Raw genomic sequence first — 21144 nt, 5'->3', positions numbered from 1 at the left:
TTATCACCATTTAAAAAGTTCTTTACATCCTGTAATTTTTCTGGACACTGATTGATTGTATACTCATATATTACTTAATATGTAATTAAATGCCATCCAGTAAACTGTCTTTTGATAGCCGACATAAAAATCATTATTTGGAAGATGCTTGAGCAAGAATTTAGTGAAGCTATTAATCTGTTCATTTAGTAAATATTTTTTTGAGTGCCTCCTGTTGAAAGGTATTAAACAAGATACTGGATACCAGAAAGCTATATAAGAATTAGTCACTACTGGGGTGCCTGGGTGGCTCAGTTGGTTAAGCATCTGCCTTCAGCTCAGGTCATAATCCCAGGGTCCTGGGGTCAAGTCCCATGTCGGGCTCCCTGCTCATCAGGGAGTTTGCTTCTCCCTCTGCCATTCCCGCCTCTTATGCTCTCTGGCTGTCTCCATCTCTCTGTAAAATAAATAAATAAAATCTAACAAAAAAAAAAAAGTAGTCATAGTCAAATAAAAAGAAATTTAAGAATATTTGAGTACAGTGGCATCAGTCAGGTGAGTAAAAATCCCACTGATGAGCTTATGTATCAGAACATTTTTTCCAAAGGTACTTTTTTTCTTTAGTACTTCTCAGAGTTTCTATTTTTATTAGAAATATTATTCCAATTAAATTTTTTTGTAATCAGATTTTAGTCCCAATTTTAAGGGGGGCTTGAAAGGATTGTTTTAACTTTTTATTATGGAAAATTTCAAACATAGACTGAAGTAGACAATAGTGTAATGAACCTTCATGCAGACATTACCCAGCTTCAACAATTAACAACTCATGGCCAGTTTTGTAAGTTACAGTCTTACCTACGTACTCTTGTCTTGTATTATTTTGAAGCAAATCCCAAGTCATAATATTTCATCTGTAATTCAGTACATTCAATACTATCATCACAACTTAAACTTTTTTTTTTTCAAAAAATTCTATAAATCAAATACCCAGTCAGCATTCAAATTTCCAGTTGTTTCATAAACATCATAAGTTTGTATATATATTTTTAGGTTTTTTTTTAATCAGTATCCAAATAAAGTCCAACAATTAGATATGTTCTTACAAGTCTTTCTAAATCTTTATGTGCCTCCAACACTTTTTTCTCTTGTGTTTATTTGTTGAATAAGCTAGGTAGTTTATCCTGTAAAGTTTCCCATATTCCGAATAATGCTAATTCTTTTTCTGTGCTATGGTTTAATGTATCCTTCTGTCTTTATAGCCTACAAATTGGTAGTTGGATCTGGAGGCTTGATTAGATTTTTGGTGGTTGTGGGGGGGTGAGGTGTCAGGAGATGCAAGACTACTTCAGAGGTATGTTCTGTTATAACCTTCATCATATGCAGCTGTCTCTCTTACCATGTAGTTTTTTTCTGGTACCAATTATTTTTGGTAATAAGATTGTCCATTACATATGCATTTTGTTTACTTATTCATTTTTTACTTCCGGGGCTAACAATTTCATTTGAAAATTCTGAATCATTTTATGTGAATGAAAGAAATAATGTTAACATAATGTATTTATGTGTATGAGTATGTGTATGTATGTATATATATTACATTATATGTTTTAATACTTATATTGAAATTATTTTTTATTAAATAATTTTACAATTTTATGCAAGTGTGGCATCCACACAGAAATGTATGTAAGTCATAAGTAGGCAGCTGTGTAAATTATCATAAAGTAAATATACCCATGTATCTACATAGGTGGCAAAGTTGAACATTATAATCAACCAGAAGCCTCCCTAAATCCTTTTTAATTCTTGAATTTTTTAATTTTATATAAGTGGAATCATATAGTATGTGTTCTTTTGTGTCTGGCTTCTTTCAGTTAATGTTGTTATTATTTTTTAGAGATTTATTTACTTATTTGAGGGGGGAGGGGCAGAGGAAGAGACTCCTCAGGCAGACCCCCTGCTATGTGGGGAGCCCACTATAGGACTCGATCCTATGACCCTGGAATCATGACCTGACCTGAAACCAAGAGACGGTTGCTCAACCAACTGAGCCACCCAGGTGCCCGTTGTTGTTGTTGTTGTTGTTGTTGTTTTAATTCATTTGGGTTGTTGGATATCCATGTGGATAGCCACTTGACCAACACCACTTACTGAAAATGACTTTCTTCAGTGTTCCTTTTGTTATAAATTAAGTGTCCATATGTATGTTTAAGATTTTTGCATTTATGCTCAAAGTAAGATTAGCCTATAATTTTCTTTTCTTCTTAAGTTATGTTTTTTTTATAAGTAATTTTAGTTGTTAGGAGAAACTCCTTATTTGATTTTTCTCCCCATCAGAATCTATCTCATAGGAGTTTTATCATATGTGGATAGCCTATACTTTAATGTTCTTACTGAAATAAGCCAATGACCTATTAACCCTGTCCATTCTTTCTTACGGTTTCTCCAACAACTAAATGGTGAGTCACTTGCCAAATAAAGGAGTCTGAGACCAGAGCAGTGACAGGTAGTTGGTGAGAAGCTGAGGCTTTCTGACTCCCAGTCTACAGTTCTTTCTTCCATGCTATGTTTGTGGTGTTCTTCTCCATGAGGCTTCTCTACCAGGTAGTAGGCAATGGGAGGGTATAAGGTGTGATGAGCTTTGCTTTGTCAAGCATGCCAGAATGTTTTCTGTCTTTAGCGTATGACCTCATTATTTTGTAGGTAGTATTTTGAATCTTCAGTTGACCCATTTATATCAAAAAGTCTAAAACTTTTATAAGGTAAAATATGAATGAATTTTAGTTTATCCATTTCTTCAGATGATTGTTCCACTGTTTCCCTCTTTTCACTAACATTTATTCTCAAGAGTTAACTTTATACTGAATATTGCATTTATTTGAAAACTATATTCTTGTATCATATAGTGGTCATTTTCTAACTTTATTTTTCAGAAGGGTATTTTTCTGCCTCAAATGCTGTTCCCTTTGTGATTTCGAAATGTTCTGTTGGATATAGCCCTTTAGGGTAAAATTTCTGGTTTTGTCTACCCTTATTTATTTTTATCAAGAACATTCTTCTTTAGTAAAATAACTAAACTTAAGTATTAGTTATAAAGCCATTGAATCAAATTGGTTTAAAATAAAAATTACATTAAAATTTTTTTCTTCCTGAAGTGCCTGGGTAGCTCAGTTAAGGAGCTGTATGTTTTATCTGCCCACCTCAATTCCTTATCAGTTTTCTTCTCTTAGAGCTTTCTGTCCTCAGTGTCTTACTCCCATTTTGCTACTCTGAGTGTTAGTTTCATGCTTTTTAACATCTTGTTCTGCCATTCTCCCTGAGGAGCTCTCATGGATCCTCTCCTTTCTGTACCTGGCCTGTGTGGTCTTCATTCTGAGGCATCCCACCTTCCAATTCCAGTTTTCCCTCCCCCATTTCATCTTGTCCACATCTTGTCTCTGGGCAACTTGTCTGCTCTCTGCTCAAGTCTCTGGAAGATACTACCCTGTAGGATGAAGCAGCCCATGTCTTCAAACTGAAGTGCTTGCTTTCAGATGTCTGAATATTTTTTTTTTTTAAAGATTTTATTTATTTATTTGACAGAGATAGAGACAGCTAGCGAGAGAGGGAACACAAGCAGGGGGAGTGGGAGAGGAAGAAGCAGGCTCATAGCAGAGGAGCCTGATGTGGGGCTCGAACCCATAACGTGGGATCATGCCCTGAGCCGAAGGCAGACGCTTAACCGCTGTGCCACCCAGGCGCCCCTGGATGTCTGAATATTTTTATTTGTTGAATTCAGTGGGGGTAGGTGGTAAGGCTAAGGTTTAGAAATCACATTATGATGAATTCCTAGAAGGTTTTCAACTTTTAAAAAATATATTTTTAAGATAGAAAGTGTCTGTATCCTCAGTTTACAAGTAAAAAATGTTAGAATGTGGACCACGGCTTAACTAAGGTTGTAGAAATGACACTGTGACAGAAACATAAGGGTAAGTCAGAGAACATCTGGCAATTAAAAACAAAATGACAATGGCCCCCCTCCCTTCCCCAAATCTCTAAGTCATACCTTTAAAAATAAATCATAGCATAGGGGCGCCTGGGTGGCTCGGTCAGTTAAGTGTCTGACTCTTGATTTCGGCTCAGATCATGATCTCTGGGTCCTGAGATTGAGCACCACATCGGGTTTTGCGCTGAGCGTGGGACCTGCTTGAGATTCTTTCTCTCCCTCTCCCTCTGCCCCTCCTTCCCCTCCTGTGCCTACACCCGCGCTTGCTCTCAAAAAAAAAAAAAAAAAATGAATCATAGCATGATATATTGGAAAGTAAAGGCAAAGCAAACTAAAAAAAATACTGCTGTCAGCATGATCCCATTTTGATCTGAAGAAAATTTACGTATAAATACAAACCATCAGAAAGCATACAAGTCAAAGAATTGGATGGTGGGATTGTGTTTTGGGTTTTTTTTCTTTGTTCCTAATTATATTTCCTAGTTGTTGTTTTGTTCTGTTTTGTTTTTTTTTGGTAAATAATGAGTCTATATTGCTTTTGTAATAAGAAATACATTTTTAACTAAAAAAAGTGATAGCAGAAGTGTAGAAAGTAATTCTGAATATAATCAGAGGCAGTAATGAAATTGGTGTTGAAAGAAAGTAGGTTAATAGAGAAAATGTCAGATTATCAGTCATATCCGTATCACTTTAGTTTCTAGCATTTTATATTTCATTGTTTTTATATTTGCCTTATGTTTCCTTTGCATGATTTTATGTACTTTTTAAAGAGGTCTTGGTGACTGAATGCATTTATTATAAGTTGTAACCAAAGTATTTTTGATGGGTTTGGAAAAATAATTTTAGGAGGAAACATGAAACTGTGTGCATGTAGATGCTGCCTGTGTTTGGCTGTTTCTCTAAAGAGGGATGGGCTTGGTGTTTTCTCTCAGTAAGTGAGGTGATTATAGAAGAGAGTTGTATGAACTAACTGAATCTCTGAACTTATTTTTCTCAGGGAGGTGGTTAAGGAAATTGTTTCTATTTAAACTGTATATAAAACAAACAAAATGTGTTCTTTTTTCCCAGATTAGAGATGATTTTTGCCAAATTTGATGAAGTGCAAAATTCAGGCGGTATGATTTTGAGTGTCTGCAAAGGTAAGAGTAATTAAGTTATTCCAGTTCTCAAACATTTCTAAGATTACTTAGCAAAGTTTTAGATACTAAAACATGTTTTCAGGTCAACTATTATATTACTGATTCAGCAGATTTGATTCTGTGGCTTGAAGCTTAGTTAGGGTATAATAACAGAGTCTTTACCTACTGCTAATTATTACCTCTTCTCTGACTCTTAGAGTAATTGAAAATTGTATTTTGGGTCAGTTGTGTAAAATGATACTGTTCTTTTGCCTTATTTTTTGTATCTTCAGGGTTGAAGATAGGTTGACCCTCTTGCCTTGCATGTTCCATGCATAAAATGTGGTGTTTTTTTCTGAAAGTAATTGTTTCAGTTGTTGTTTTTAGTAAAAGTTTTGGGGTTGATGGGCTTTATGACACCTATGTGTAGACTCTCGGTGATGGTAAAGAGACACAGACATAGAGACTTCACCAGCGTGACCATCTTTGCCTTCTCAGTTGGAATTCAAGGATGTTTCGGGTTAATACGTAGCAGTTACTCAGTTTTGTGGTTGCTCTTCTTTTTGTAAGGTTGCTAGATTGTGTCTGGTTTTAGTGGGTGGCATTTACCTAGACTTTAGTTTTTAGCCATGTCTGTGAAGAATATATTCTATTTCCAAAGGTAATATAGGTGGTTTTTCCACCTAGGAAAGTACGTTCCTATTAAAGAGATCGGGGTGGGAAGGCGCCTGGGTGGTTCAGTCTGTTAAGACTTGGTTTTGGTTCAGGTCATGATCTCAGGGTCTTGAACTCAACTGAGAATCTGCTTCCCTTCTCCTCTCCCTCTGCTTCTCCCCGGGCGCGCAGGCCCGCGCTTGTGCTCTCTTTCTCTCTCTTTCTCTAAAATAAATAAATCTTTAAAAATAATTAAAGAGAGTTTGATTAACTTAGTAATATAATTGATCTTGGGGCAAAATTGGTGTGTGAGTTGTATAGTCAAATAATGGAAAAACTAGTTACTAATATAATTTAATTCTTTTTCTCTGGATTAAACCAAGACTGAGCCTTGTTGTGTTGCAGGAAGGCAGATGGAGTGAGAGTTCAGTGTTAAAAAGATTGTGTCTACCCTAATCTAAACTTAGTTCCAGAAGCATAAATTGACTTCAGCGCTACCAGTCCTCACCCAGACTGCCAGCTTTTCTCACTCTTCTCTGAATAGAAGGTGTTTTAAGAACCTTATCCTTATTTTTTCAGCAGTTACCTCTATTTCCATAGAAACCAAAACAGCAGGAAGATGGATAGTTGTTAAAATTCCTTGGATTGAGACTGCTATGTTTTCATACCATTTGTAGTACATTCTCATTTGTGTATTCTAGACTATGTAGTTACAAGTCTAAGAGAAAAGTACAATGCATACTACAAATTTAAGATATTGATTATTTTGATATAGTTTATTTAGGAAGTACTGTCTTTCTTGTATTTTGTGAGGTTATTTCTGTTACCTTCAAAATAGAATTTATATTCCCTATTCTCTTAGCTCCCGTTTCTTTTTGTCTTGTTTCTCTCTCTGTAACAGGCGGTTTGGGGTCAGTATCTGGCATTTATTTCTCTTGGAGTCTTCAGAGATTTTTTTTTTGTTGGAGATTATGATCTGAGTATTGCACGTGTGGTCACATGTGAATGGTAAAGTCTAATAGGTATACAGTGAGGTGTAGAAGAGGTAAGTAGGGCAGGATGTTTTAGATGACAGTATTATGCTCTCATTGAAAAATACTTTAATGGATTCGTTAATAAGGTAAGAGGTTATAAGAGGGAAGCCCGTTTATCATGTTAGCAAGTCCCAGGGCCCAGGTCTCTCCTCTTGCTTGTTTGTATTCTCTCTCTGTAATGTAATCCAGCCCAAAGGCTTTAAATGATAACTATTTGCTGTTGACTCCTAAATGTGTGGTTCTGGCCCTCATTCATCTCTCTTATGTTCTAAATTTGGTAGCCTGTGGCCTTGATGACATTACCATTGGAGTGCCTAAAGGATCTCAGGCTTAACATGTCCAAAAGTGGAAAGCCTGTTGTCTCTTCCTTCCCCTCAAATCTGTTGTTCCCCTGTTCTACCCATTTCAGTCAGTGCCACCACCATCAGCTCAGGCTAGAAACCTGAATTGATCCCCCAGTCTGTCTACCTTTGAAATCCTAATATATCTAAAATTCTTTATTTCCCCCCATCTCCACTGCTAAAACCCCACTCTAAGTCTTCAGCTTTTACCTGGATTATTGCAATAGATTTCTTTTTTTATAATAATTTTTTATTGTATTATGTTAGTCCCCATACAGTACATCCCTAAATTATGATGTAAAGTTCGATGATTCATTACTTGCGTATAACACCTCCTTAATACCCATCACCCTACTATATAATACTTGCGTATTCATTACTTGCGTATAACACCTCCTTAATACCCATCACCCTACTATCCCATTCCCCCACCCCCCTCCCCTCTGAAGCCCTCAGTTTGTTTCGCAGAGTCCATAGTCTCTCATGGTTCATTCCCCCTTCTGTTCATTATTGCAATGGATTTCTGTTCCATGTTTGCCCTCTAGAATCTGTTTTCTACCCGGAAGTGTGAATGATCTTAAAATGTAAATTAGATCATGTCACAACAGTGAAGAAGACAAAGTTTCTGCCTCAGGGAGCCTACATTTTAGCGAGGGAGATAGATCGTAGACAAGTAAGCAAATAAGCGAATGAATGTCCAGAGTGATTACAGTCGGTATTGGAAGAAATACAACTACCCTTTGTTTAATGAATTTAATGAAATTAATTTAACTTATCCCTAAAATCCTTGCAGCTAAGTGAAAACCATTAAATGAAAAAATTATTTCCACTAACATTATGGTATGTGTCATCCCAACCCAGCACAATGAATAATTTTTTAATAATTTTTTATAGGTAGAGAAATCTATTAATTGAACATTGAAAACGAATTTTTGTAAGTAATAATATGAAGGCAAAAAGTTTGTATCCACTCTTTTTAATTGCTGCATGATTTTTCTCTACAAAATTTTGAGCCCTTATTGGTTTATTGTAATTGTGTACTCAACCTAAAACTTTAAAGTTATAGAACCAAAAACATTTTAGGGCAAAATAAAGGTTCGAGATGAAAACTTGTGGAAATAGTTCATGCACATAACAGACTGAGAGCCACTGAAGATACCTTCTCTTCTCTCTCTCACTTGGTGTACATGTGCAAAGCAAGTTGTTATGAATTCACCCAAATATGGCATTCAGTTCAGATTTGTTCCATATGATATTCTAGAAACTGTTATGGTAAATAAAATTGTTTAGTGTGTCTGTGCCTGAAGCCATAGTAATGAAACATCAAGCTTCTTATAATATATTGATTTAGAGTGCTTTGGGATGAAAAAAGTCATTTAGTAAACACAGACAAAAACAAAAAAACCCAGGTTATAAAGGTGATAAAACTTGATTATAAGAGTTCTTTTTTTCTCTTTAGTCTTCTCCTTCTCCCCTTATGCATGTCTCAGTGCACAGTCTTATATCTCATGCTTTTGTCTCTGATTTCTTTCATATAACTGCCGTATCTATACTCTTAAGTTTTGGTTGAATTCTTTGACTTGATTTTCTAGGTAATTAGTTCATCACGCTCAAGACACAAAGTAAATTACATCATCAGAGATTCGAGCATATCATTTAGTTTAGGAAACGGAGAAATGCACATTTTTTGTCTTGAGGGTTTTTCAAGCCTGACTTTAATTCTGTTACAAAATAAGTTAGGCAGAATGCCTAAGTACGGTGGAATTAATGTTAATCAGATCCAAGGCTGAAGGAGGCAATACCAGCCCTGGAGGAAGGAAAAGACTGAGAGTTGCAGGCCCCCTGTGATTATGGCTGGGCCTGGTGTTGTCATGGAGCTTTCTAGACCATCTCCTACGCTCACTGAGATGTAAACACCAACAGTGTTGGTGGCTGTGACTGCAAGTCTTTTTCTCTTTGACTGTGAAAAAGCTATGCATAGTTCTGGTTTGTCTCATGTGCGTAGGACCTAATGAAGTCTTGGGGTGAAATCATTGTAAAATGTTTCCCCACTTCTCTATTTGAAACAGTTGCTAGGAAAAGAATTGCTCTAGGAGGCTGACAGTAAAACAAAGCATAGGAGTTAGGCTTTGAAATTACCTTGAAACTTGGCTTATGAGAGGCAATAAGGTAACTTGCAGTCTAGTTTTTTATATGCTTGTAACATACACTTTAGTGAAAAGCAGAGCTGCCCTTTTCTTGGATTGATTTTTTAAAACGTGTCTGTTTGTGACCATGGCCCCAGGGCCTTCCCGGAGCTTGACAATGTGCTGATGGTTGTGCGGCTTGGATGGAGGGTGCTCCGTGTCCTGCAGCTGCGCACTGGCTAGGTTCTGTCTCCACCAGAAGCAAGCTTTGTTCCGTGTGGCTCTGCTGTCCGCACACAGAGCAGCCTTTGATGGGCTGCCTTTGACGTGATTTGTTTACGGCAGCCAGAAATGCTTCCTGCATAATGAGAGCAGTTAATCATGGAAACTGGGCTATTCCTGTTTGTGCACTTCTAGCAATCTTCTGTTGTAAATATTAAAAGGTAATGACAGAAGGATGAAAACCTTTTTAAAAAGGCACAAAATCAGTTAATCCATCAGGTCATGTGATTGCTACTGATTACATGGATATCTTTAGGGAAGCAGAAAATGATTGCTGAACACATGCCTTGTGTTTTGATGATTGCATTAAAAGTCCCCCAGTGGGATGGCATTTATTGGCTCCCGGAGCTTTTCTTACATTAAATTTCAGGCAGCCAGTACAAGGAGAAGCATCATAACCTGTGTATAACCACATATGTGCAGTTAAAGAATAATCTTGATCAAGCTCTGCTAGGTTCTGCCAAATAGACGAGGATTTTCAGCAAGACCCCAGACTTTTATTTTGAAGTGGAGTAGCAGCTGTTGGCTATTGCGGTGCAGAGCTGCAGCGCGGCCTGGGTCACACAGTGCTCCCGGTGTCTGCAGGCTGCAGGCCGAGCCCAGTGGCGCAGGCACCGAGCTGCATTTATTTGCTGTGCTGTTTGACCTCTTGGTTTGAGAAAGCTCCCTGGACCATCTGAATGGCTATGGGAGATGGTGAGTAAGATATATTTTTCTTCTTGTGCTTGTGTTATACACTTCCTTTTAAAGTGACGATCATTTGCTGTGTAAGAAATAGATTTCTCCCTAAAGAACGAAGGACACTGTGTGTGTGTGTATGTGTACAGTTGTGTGTGCATATATGCACATGTGTGCTTACTTGCCATTTAGTATCCTTTTTCACTTGATATGTCTGTACAGGATCGGGCAAATATGACAATATACCTTGCAACCCAAGCAAGCCCTCAGTCTTTGGTAGTGGGTATGAAGGACTATTGGAAGAAACATAGAATATATGCAAAAGCTTTGAAGAGAGAATATGGAATATGGCCCTTAGAAGAATGACAGATTTTGGCATGAAGGTTTGGTTAGCTAGCTTGTCATCTTTCCTGTTGTATATGACAACAAGTAGAATTTTATGGAAATAAAGTATTTAAAGAAGCAAAATGGCTTGCCATAGATATTATTTTAATTAATATGCTTGTGATTTGTCAGTGTCCTTAGTAAATTATTCTCTAGAAGATATTGTCTTTTACAAGTCCTGTATAGATTATAATTTTATTAAAAATTGATTTTGCTAGTGTTTTATTATAATAATAATTTTAAAAATATTTCTATAGTGCTTTGTAGTGTTCCAGAGCACTTTAGTATACTTAGTATACATTAACTCCCCAGGTACAAATAACTATATGAAGTGTACAGAGTATTTCGGTGTTTCCATTGCACATATTGGGAAACTGAGACTTGCTGATATGTTACGTCCTAGATCTAGGCACAAAGAGCAAACCAGAACCAAATCTAGAACCTCAAGTTGCATTTGGAATTGTCCTTCCTAACACTAAACTACCTGAGCGTGGTTTTTTTTCATTGGTAAAGCTTTTGTTAATATGCTTAGAGGCATATTTTATAATATCATCAATGCCAGAGATGTGTATGAAAGGGAACTTAAAGTTCCTGAAAAATATTCTGTGTATTTTTCACTAGGTTCTTAAGGAAGACTGGTCTGTATTTGGAAGTTTTAAGTCTAAGAGTTTTATCCTTCTTATGACAAGATAATGACTTCTCTCTCAGGAGTTTGTCCCTTTGGGACTATGAGGAATGGGATGCAAATGTACCAAAATGATGATGTTGCTAAATAGTCATTTAAAGTGTTCTGTACATGCTAATAGATATATGATAGTATATTTTGTTTTGGTATTGTAATGGTTTATTCCAGGAATTTACGTACTTGTTTTATATGTCCTTTTGGAAATAATTTTAACTAATTTTTTTAAGGCAAAATCCATCAAACTTAGCAAGTTAAGTTCTCATATACTTTAGGGCATTGCCAAATTTATATATTTATGTTTTAAACCTTAATTTACAGGTGACTCTAAATGTTGCATTTGATTGGGGCCATATCCAGATTTTATTTCTTTCTTAAACATGGGTTTGATGGCTATTAGTGTATATTTACTTTGCTTTTTTCAAGCAATACATAAATACATTCAGACTATTTAGGAGTGTACTAATTTTAAAAAATCAAAATAACAGCCTTTTATGAAGTTCAGAGGGTAACCTTCCTGCTCATTCTGTTCTTCAAAATGGAAATACTTTTACTGTATTTTATTGGTGATTATAGTAATACACCTTTATTTAAAAATCGGAAGTCTAGGGGGGCACTTGGTTGGTTCAGTCGGTAAAGCATGAGACTCTTGATCTTGAGGTCGTGAGTTCAAGCCCCATGTTGGGCATAGAGTTTTATTTTTTTATTTTTTTTTTTTAAGATTTTATTTATTTATTTGACAGAGATAGAGACAGCCAGCGAGAGAGGGAACACAAGCAGGGGGAGTGGGAGAGGAAGAAGCAGGCTCATAGCAGAGGAGCCTGATGTGGGGCTCGATCCCATAACGCCGGGATCACGCCCTGAGCCGAAGGCAGACGCTTAACCGCTGTGCCACCCAGGCGCCCCATAGAGTTTACTTTTAAAAAATTAATTTAAAAAATAGAAATAGGACATCTAAACAGTAAAGATACATAGTAACAGGTCATCTTGTGATTTGTAGTTTTAAACAGTGTGATATATACTCCTCTATATATTAGTCTTTCTGGCATATAGTACACATATACTATACTAGTGTCATGTGAACATGTATAACAAATGGATTATGAAACAAAACAAAACAAATGGATTATGTTATTCTTAACCTGTGTTGTTTCTTATTCTTTCATATTTTTTTTTAAGACTTTATTTATTTGACAGAGAGAAACAGCGAGAGAGGGAATACAAGCAAGGGGAGTGGGAGAGGGAGAAGCAGGCTTCCCGCTGAGCAGGGAGCCCCATGCGGGGCTCGATCCCAGGACCCTGGGATCATCACCTGAGCCAAAGGCAGACGCTTAACGGCTGAGCCACCCAGGTGCCCCATTATTCTTTCATTTTAATTAATGAGAATATCTTCTTTTCAAAATTCAAGGAATGCAGATAAAGTAAAATTCCCCTCTGCACCGCATTTAAGCCCAGATATAAACAGAGGTGAACACTTTTATTAGTGCAATGTCTGTCTTTGCATACCTTTTACTGTTCCTTACATGTGTATTAAGTATCAAAATACATGGTTTTGTTTTTACTGTGTTTACATAAATGATATTGTTCTGAAAGTATTTTTGCCATTTGCTACATCTCCTTGGTACGGCATAGAGTTTTTCTTTTCTTTTTTTTAATGTCCTCATGTGTAACTGTCTTGTTTGAACTGTTGCGTAATATTCTATAGTATGGATGTATCATAACCATTTCTTTTATAGAATTTTAGGTTGTTTAATCACATATAATTTTCTAAATGATTCTGAAACACCTTTCTACAAATAATATGTGTGTATACACACACGTGTATATGTTTCTTAAAATACTCTAGAAATAGAATTTCTGTATCTAAATTTTTATTCATTTCAAATTGTGTTAGTTGTAGCTAATTTCCTCCAAAAGAGGCTTTACCACTTGCGTTCCCACCATCAATGCCTGCTATCCTGCATTATTTTCAGTTCTCACTATTATTATTTTTAAAATTTGCCTGTCAAATGGGTGAAAAATATCTCACCCTTTTGAAAACATTCTGCTGTCTGATAAGGTTGATCATCTTCAGATGTTTGGTTATTTGTATTTCCTTTTCTATGGATTATGTTCTGACATCCTTAGCCAACTTTTTTTTTCTTATTTGATTTTTGGTTGTTTTTTGATAGTTGCTCTTTATGTATTCCGGTTATCAATAGGTTATCTATTAAATATGTGTTACATAAGCTTAACTTAAAGACCATTTGAAAGATTTTATTAGCAGTTTTATTTCTAGGCAAGCTCAGGTTTTTGAAACATTATAATGACTATGAAGTGAAGAGTTGTTGAGGGTGGCTCTGACGTGCCTTTCTGTTTAGTTTTCTTTATCCTTACCCAAGAATTTAAAACCAAGTAATGAGATGATTGTGAAGTAGCTCTGGGCAGTCAAATCAGATAGAGTTAAAAACCTGTGGGATTATTATGTGGCACTGAGCCCTGCAGTCTGCCTCAAAAGCTCATGAGAGGAATTTGGCCTTTGTTGTTATGTTACAGAGTGGCTGGAAAGAAATAAGGTTTTGTTGCAAATAGATTGTTTCTACACTTATAGCATGTCAACACAGTCTGTTCTTCCAAACATGAATCTTTTAAAAAACATATACAAGTGACGATATAACCTTGACTTTCCAAAGGGAAGTCTTCAAGACCACTCCAAACTGACATATCACTACTGATTTGGTAGAAAGGAACAATAGCAAGAAATTAGTGCTGAGTAGATCTCTCCTCTTCTATACCCTTGAATATTCTTATGTGCTGTGCTGGAATTGGGTTAACACAAATCACTGAAAGAAGGCAACCCTTTAACTTAGTAGCAAAAAGGCCAAACTTTTTTTCTAAGAGCAGTAATAATGGGGAAAACAGGGTTTGGGTGCCTGGGTGGCTCAGTCATTAAGCGTCTGCCTTTGGCTCAGGGCCTGATGCCAGATTACTGGGATCGAGCCCCGCATCAGGCTCCCTGCTCCGCCAGGAGCCTGCTTCTTCCTCTTCCACTCCCCTGCTTGTGTTCCCTCTCTCAATGGCTGTCTCTCTCTCTGTCAAATAAATAAATAAAATCTTTAAAAAAAAATAATGGGGAAAACAGAGTCTGTAAGGAGAAAAAGTAAATTACAAGGGACAAAGGATTGGGCATTCAGCAATATAGGTGGCAGTAGTCGGCACTAAGATTGAAAATCTTAGCCTTTTTGAAACACATTCTGTTTACCTATCTGGGTGCAAGGTCTTGGGGCACCAGTAGCAACATATCCTCCAACATAAAGTTGCTAATGAAGCTGAGTCTTCAAGAAATGGTTTACATCTTTTTTTTTTTTGTACATGTAGAATGTACAGTTGATGTACTTTACAGCTATCATGACCAACTATATTTGTCATGAAATTTTACCCAAAATGACTAGTTTTTGTGAAGGTTCTAAATAAACCTCATTGGGGTTCCTGGGTAGCTCAGTCCGTTAAGCGTCTGCCTTTGGCTTAGGTCGTGATCCCATGGTCCTGGGATTGAGCCCCACAGCCGACTCCATGCTCAGTGGGGAGTCTTCTCCCTCCCCCCTGCCCTTCCCTACTGCTTGTGTTCTCACTTGCTCTCTCTCTCAAATGAATAAATAAAAAGTCTTTTTAAAAAAATAATAAAATAAACCTTATTATGAGCATCATTTATAATTTACTTTAATATTAATGGCTATTGAGAAATATGTTGTTTTTAATTTTATTAATACCAAGTAACGGTTTAAATTGTGTCTGCCTCTTAGCTTCATTGAACTATCAAAGATCTTAAATTTTTAATGGGCTACTTTAAAGAAAAGGACAAAAGTCTTTAAGAAGGTTTTTAACTAGTGAGTTAGTAACTACCTAGAAATTTTAAGAGACTTTATGGAATTTCTTGGTCTCTTTTAAACTTTATATGAGATGGACTTAATTTTTTTAGAAAAATAAAATTGTTAACAATTTAAGATTAACTGTGCTGCTGAAAACACAGTATCTTTATGTGAATATTAAAATTTGGCCATTGTTTTATTTTGAAGCACTTGGATTTCTTATTTCTAGTCATTTTACTGAAATTTTTTTAGTTTAAATTGAATACATTTTAATGTTAACTATTTTATTATTTTACCTCTGAAGGCTTTTGATTTTCTTTAGCTCGAAGAAATCTTCTTCTATTTCTTTGATAAGTTTCTCCCCTTCATTAGCTTTAGTCTCTCCTTACGGAATTGTTACCAGTCAGATGTTGAACGTCCTATGTTGATTCACTGTCCATTATGTTTGTCTCTTCTCCTCAGTTTTGTGTCTTTCTCTTTTCCCTGGTATTCTAGGGGATCTCTTTGACTTTTTCAGCCAATCCTTCCATTAAATTTTAATTTTAGCAAATAAAAGTTTATGTGATTACAGGAATTTTTTTCCCTTTTCTGGTGGTTCCATTTTTACAGTTGTGTGTGTGTTTGTGTGTGCGTGCATGTACATTCACATGTATACTTATGTATAAAATACTGAGCTTTCAGAGTTCGGGGTGGGAAGAGCTTAATGATGAAATCATTTCATAGGTTTTCAGTGATTCATTGCAAATCATTCCTGTGTTGTCTTGTCATTCTACAAGGTAGATCAGTCCTCACTGCTGTTTCAGTCTGCTTCTGAGAATTCTGAGTTGCAGCTTTGCTGTGGTTTTATTCTTCAAAAGCTTTCCATCCTTTTAATTTGCATTTTATGAGAATTTGTTGCTATCTTTTGGATGCTGATTTCATATACTTTGCCCTGCCTCATTTTCTGTGGTCTTATGATGTTGCTTATAATTTTATTGGGGGTCCATTATAGGGTTTTAAGCAAGAGAGCAAAGTGATTCAAATTATCATAGTTCTTTTAAGGAAGAATTTCAAACATACCCGGAAATAAAGAGTATTGTGACAACCTCCATTACTACCTACTGTCCAGCTTCAAGAAATTATCAATACATAGTCTTTATTTATCTGTATCCCTACCTGTCTTCCCCCAACCGTACCTATCCTGCTGGACCGGGTTATGGGTATATGGACACACATGCACATGCGCTCACACACGTAAAGTAAAACGTCTTTTTAAAAGACAATTAGAGAACTTTTAAAACACGATTAGAGGTTTGTTTGTTACCAGGAAATATTTTATTGACAACCAGTTTTCACATCTAAAAAATTAATCCTTAGTATCAGATATTCAGTGTTCAGATTTACCCACTTGTTTCCTAAATATCTTTTTACAGTTTGAATTTTAATTCAAACAAGGTTCACCATTGTAATTGGTTCATATATTGCTTAACGCTCTGTTCATCTGTAGCAGTTCTCTCTTTTTCTCCTCTTGCCACTTATTTGTTGAAGAAAAAAAACCAGGTAAAGTTTTCCCACATACTAGATTTTGATGATTACATTGCCATGGTGGTTTTATGTTTTTGTTTTTTAAGGTTTTTATATCCCTTTTATTTCCTGAAAATTAAAAATTCTGCTAATGGCTTGGTCAGAATCAGGTCTTATTTTTGTTTGTTTCCTGGGCGGTTTTTTGGCACACACTTTTATAGGTGGTATTGTGCATTTTTATCAGAAGCCATGCAGTGCCTGATTGCCTTTTTTTTGGTATATTAATATTGAACAGTGGGTTCAGGTATTGTCAGCCTTCTTTATAAAGTTCCCCATCAGCCTTTCACTTAACAGTTTCAGCAGTCACTGGTCCAAATTACATTTCTAGATGATCTCATTGTCTACTTTGGGTTTTGGAAGGTTGAGGATGAAAGCAGGGAGACCAGTTAAGAAGTTGTAGCAGTACAGGCAGAGAAGATACTGGTCAGGTCTTAGATGAGGAATGGCACCAGAAGTAAAGACAAATTATATGGATTTGAGATATAACTTGGAGTTATATACAACAAGAATTATTAATAGATGATCCATGTGGGGCAGAGAACTTGGAATAGGGCTCCTACATTGTGAGCTTGAGTAACTGAATAGATGGTGATGTCATTTACTGGGATAGAGGTAGACTTAGAATAGAGAACAGGTTTGGAGATGGTATTGGTGTTAGGTAACATATGTCAGGTTAGAGATACCTTCGAGATATCCATGGGGGAGATGTTTAGTAGGGCAGTTGAATATTTAGGTCTGGAATTCAGAGATGATATAGGCTAGAGACAAACATTTGAGAGTTGTCACTATATAGATGTTTTAGACTATTGAGAATGGATGAAGACATTTAGAAAATGTGTAGTCTGGAGAGAAGGAAGATATTCAACATTTAGTGATTGGATAAAGGAGGAAGAGACTGAGCTAGAGGGACCTGTGAGATCAGAGAAAAGCCAAGGAGAGTATTCTGTTGTAAAAGCAGAATGGGGAGTGCCGCCAATTAAAACTTGAGTTTTCTGAGACACCTGTGGCACCATAGCTTATAGTGATTATTGTTTCCTAATCTCAGTTACTAATTTATCTGTTACATAGGACCATGGTCATTGTTAGATATGTAGGAGGGTAAAACCATTCAGGAATCCAGAGTCCTCTTACTCATTGTTTTAATTAGAATAAGAAAGGATATAGCTTCAAGAGAAAAGAGGAACTTTGGTATATGAAACAGTATATTTGTGCATGAAAATCTATGGTGTTGTGGGTTCTTCTTTCTGAACTAGTTGGTTTACTGAAGAAAACCACACAAAATGAATTTTTTAAATGAGATATGGTATAAAGTTTTGGCTCTGTCTTTTGTTTGGCATGTAAGAATGGAGGAGTTTTTCATCCTTTATGTGTATTCAGAAGCAGAGATTTCGGGTTTTGGAATACATGTACCCATAAAAATGAAGTGAAAAGTTTGAATAGCCATTTGAATATATATGGCTTTCCTTTGAAGGGAAAAAGAAAAAAGGGAAGGGATTTGATTATGGTAATATAAATTTACAGTTCATATCTGAAACCTTGGGGACCAGCTATGTTTTAGAATTCTGAATAGGTCAGATTTTAGAAAAATAATGGTCATAAACTGTATATGGTACAACAACTCCATCTGGGTCTGCGTTAATCAAGCACATTAAGTATTTTTGCAGTTAAATATATGCAAATTCATAATGAGTGAAATAAATACAATAAAATAGCCTCATGTCAGTTCACATGTTTGCCATAAACTAAGTTCAGATCAGTTTAGATTTTGCTACCAAATGAATTTAAAAAGACAAAACAATTTAAAGAAAAATTAACACCTGTTCTTCTCAAACTATTCCAAAAAAAATAGAAGAGGAAGGAAGCTTCCAAATCCATTCTGTGAAGCCAGCATTACTCTGATAACAAAACCAGATAAAGACACTATAAAAAAAGAGAACTACAGGCCAGTATCTCTGATGAACATAGATGTAAAAATCCTCAACAAAATTTTAGCTAATCGAATCCAGCAATAAATTAAAAATCATTCGGGGCGCCTGGGTGGCACAGCGGTTAAGCATTTGCCTTCGGCTCAGGGCGTGATCCCGGCGTTATGGGATTGAGCCCCACATCAGGCTCTTCAGCTATGAGCCTGCTTCTTCCTCTCCCACTCCCCCTGCTTGTGTTCCCTCTCTCTCTGGCTGTCTCTATCTCTGTCGAATAAATAAATAAAAAATCTTAAAAAAAAATTAAAAATCATTCACCATGATCAAATGAGATTTATTCCTGAGATGTAAGGGTGGTTCAGTATTCACAAGTCAGTCACCATGGTACATCACATCAACAAGAAGAGTTTAGACACCATATGATCAGGGATGCCTGGTGGCTCAGTTGGTTAAGCGTCTGCCTTCGGGTCAGATCATGATCTCAGGGTCCTGGGATCAAGCCCCACATCAGGCTTCCTGGGAGCCTGCTTCTCTTTCTCCCATTGCTGCTTCCCCTGCTTATGCTCTCACTTGCGTGCTCTCTCAAATAAATAAATAAATAAATAAATAAATAAATAAATAAAACCGTATGATCATTTCAATAGACAGAGAAAAAACATTTGACAAGATACAGCATCCATTTTTGATAAAAACTCTCAACAGAGTAGGTTTAGAGGGAACATACCTCAACATAATAAAAGCCATATATGAAAAAACCACAGCTAACATCGTACTCAGTGAAAAACTGAGAGCTTTTCCCCTAAGATCCGGAATAAGAAAAGGTTGTCCACTCTCACCACTTTTATTCCACATAGTGCTGGAAGTCCAAGAAAAAGAAAAGGTGTCTAGACTGGTAAGAGAAAAATAAAACTTTCACTATTTGCAGGTGACATGATACTATATATAGAAAACCTGAAAGATTCTATCATAGCACTACTAAAACTGATAAATGAATTCAGTAAAGTCACAGGATACAAAATCAATGTACAGAAACCCCTTGCATTTCAATACACTAATAATGAGGCAGCAGAAATAGAAATTAAAGCAATTCCATGTACAGTTGTGCCAAGAATAGTAAAATACCTAGTATTAAACTTAACCAAGGAGGTGAAAGACCCGTACCCTGAAAAACTATAAAACATTGATGAAAGTAATTGAAGATGACACAAACAAATGAAAAGATATTCTGTGCCCATGGATTGGAAGAACAAATATTATTAAATGTCTATACTATCCTAAGCAATCCACACATTTAATGCAATCCCTAACAAAATACCAATAGCATTTTTCACAGAACTAGAAAAACAGTCCTAAAATTTGTATGGAACCACAAAAGACCCCAAAGAGCCAAAGCAATCTTAAGACGACCAAAAGTGGAGATATCACAGTCCCATATTTCGAGATACACTACAAGGATGTAGTGATCAAAACAGTATGATACTGGTTCAAATAGAAACATAGGTCAGTGGAACAGAATAGAGAGCCCAGAAATCCATGATTATAGTCAATTAATCCTTGACAAAGGAGGCAAGTATATGCAGCGGGAAAAAGACAAGTCTCTTCAACAAATGGTGCTGGGATATCTGGACAGCTACGTGCAAAAGAATGAAACTGGATCACTTTCTTACATCATACACAAAAATAAATTCAAACTGATGGTTACCCGAAGGGAGGTGAGTGGGGGAATGGGTGCAATAGGTGAAGGGGATTAAAAGTACATGTATCATGTTGAGTACTGAGTAATGGATAGAACTATTGAATCACTATATTGTACACCTGAAACTAATATAGCACAGTATGTTAACTACACAGGAGTTTAAAAAAAAAAAACATGCTAAAGCTAGACTCTTAAAATTTACTGAATTTCAGGCATTGCAGATAAGGAATAATGGGTCTGTCATCTCTCAGTGCTTGCTAAACACAGTGTCCCATTATTATATGAAGGCAACAAAAGGTAGAGCCTTTTTATACTTGGGCTTCTTTTTCTTTCCATCTGTCCTCTCTCCCACCCTTATCGCCTTCTTCCCCCTCTCTTCTTCCCTCCTCCTCCATTTCCTCCCATATTTCCATCTCTTCCTCCATTCTTACCATCTCTTCTTCCTCCCCCTCTGTTACCTCCATCTTTTTCTCTTACTCTTATCAGCTACTCTCGTTTCTCTCTCCTTTTCCATTTCCTTCACACACATAACCACTGCAGCTTGCCACTTTACTAGTTTTTTTTATCCTCTAGTACTTTTTAATAAGTTCATCTTGTTCATTTTCTGCACCAAACCATAGTAATTTCTTTTTGAAACATTAGTGAGAACAAAGGTGTCAACATAATCATTTCTGTATTCAATGCCTTTTTATTCAGTAAATATTAAAGCACCTACTATAAGTATCCTAGGTGATTTTTTTCTGATTTATCTTCCAGTTCACTTGAGTTGTGTCTTCTCTGTCATACCTGCCCACTGAATTTAAATTTCAGTGGATAGCTTAGTCCATTGAGTGACTCTTGGTTTCGGCTTGG

General features: G+C 36.3%; 1 protein-coding gene across 41 annotated transcripts in view; it reads left to right on the top strand.

Annotated features, from left to right (window-relative positions):
* CLASP2 (cytoplasmic linker associated protein 2) overlaps positions 1–21144 on the top strand; it is a 173544-nt gene that overhangs the window by 26480 nt on the left and 125920 nt on the right. For 40 of the 41 annotated variants that reach the window (XM_034662310.1, XM_034662303.1, XM_034662308.1 and 37 more), the window contains one exon: positions 5033–5103. In XM_034662310.1, coding sequence (XP_034518201.1) covers positions 5033–5103 — 71 coding nt within the window. Of the gene's footprint in view, positions 1–5032; positions 5104–9787; positions 10216–21144 lie in introns of those variants that run through there. The other variant, XM_019799453.2, reaches the window with a different exon arrangement.

The sequence above is a fragment of the Ailuropoda melanoleuca genome, chromosome 6, assembly GCF_002007445.2.
Source record: "Ailuropoda melanoleuca isolate Jingjing chromosome 6, ASM200744v2, whole genome shotgun sequence".
NCBI lineage: Eukaryota > Metazoa > Chordata > Mammalia > Carnivora > Ursidae > Ailuropoda > Ailuropoda melanoleuca.
This window is presented reverse-complemented; position numbering and strand designations above follow the sequence as displayed.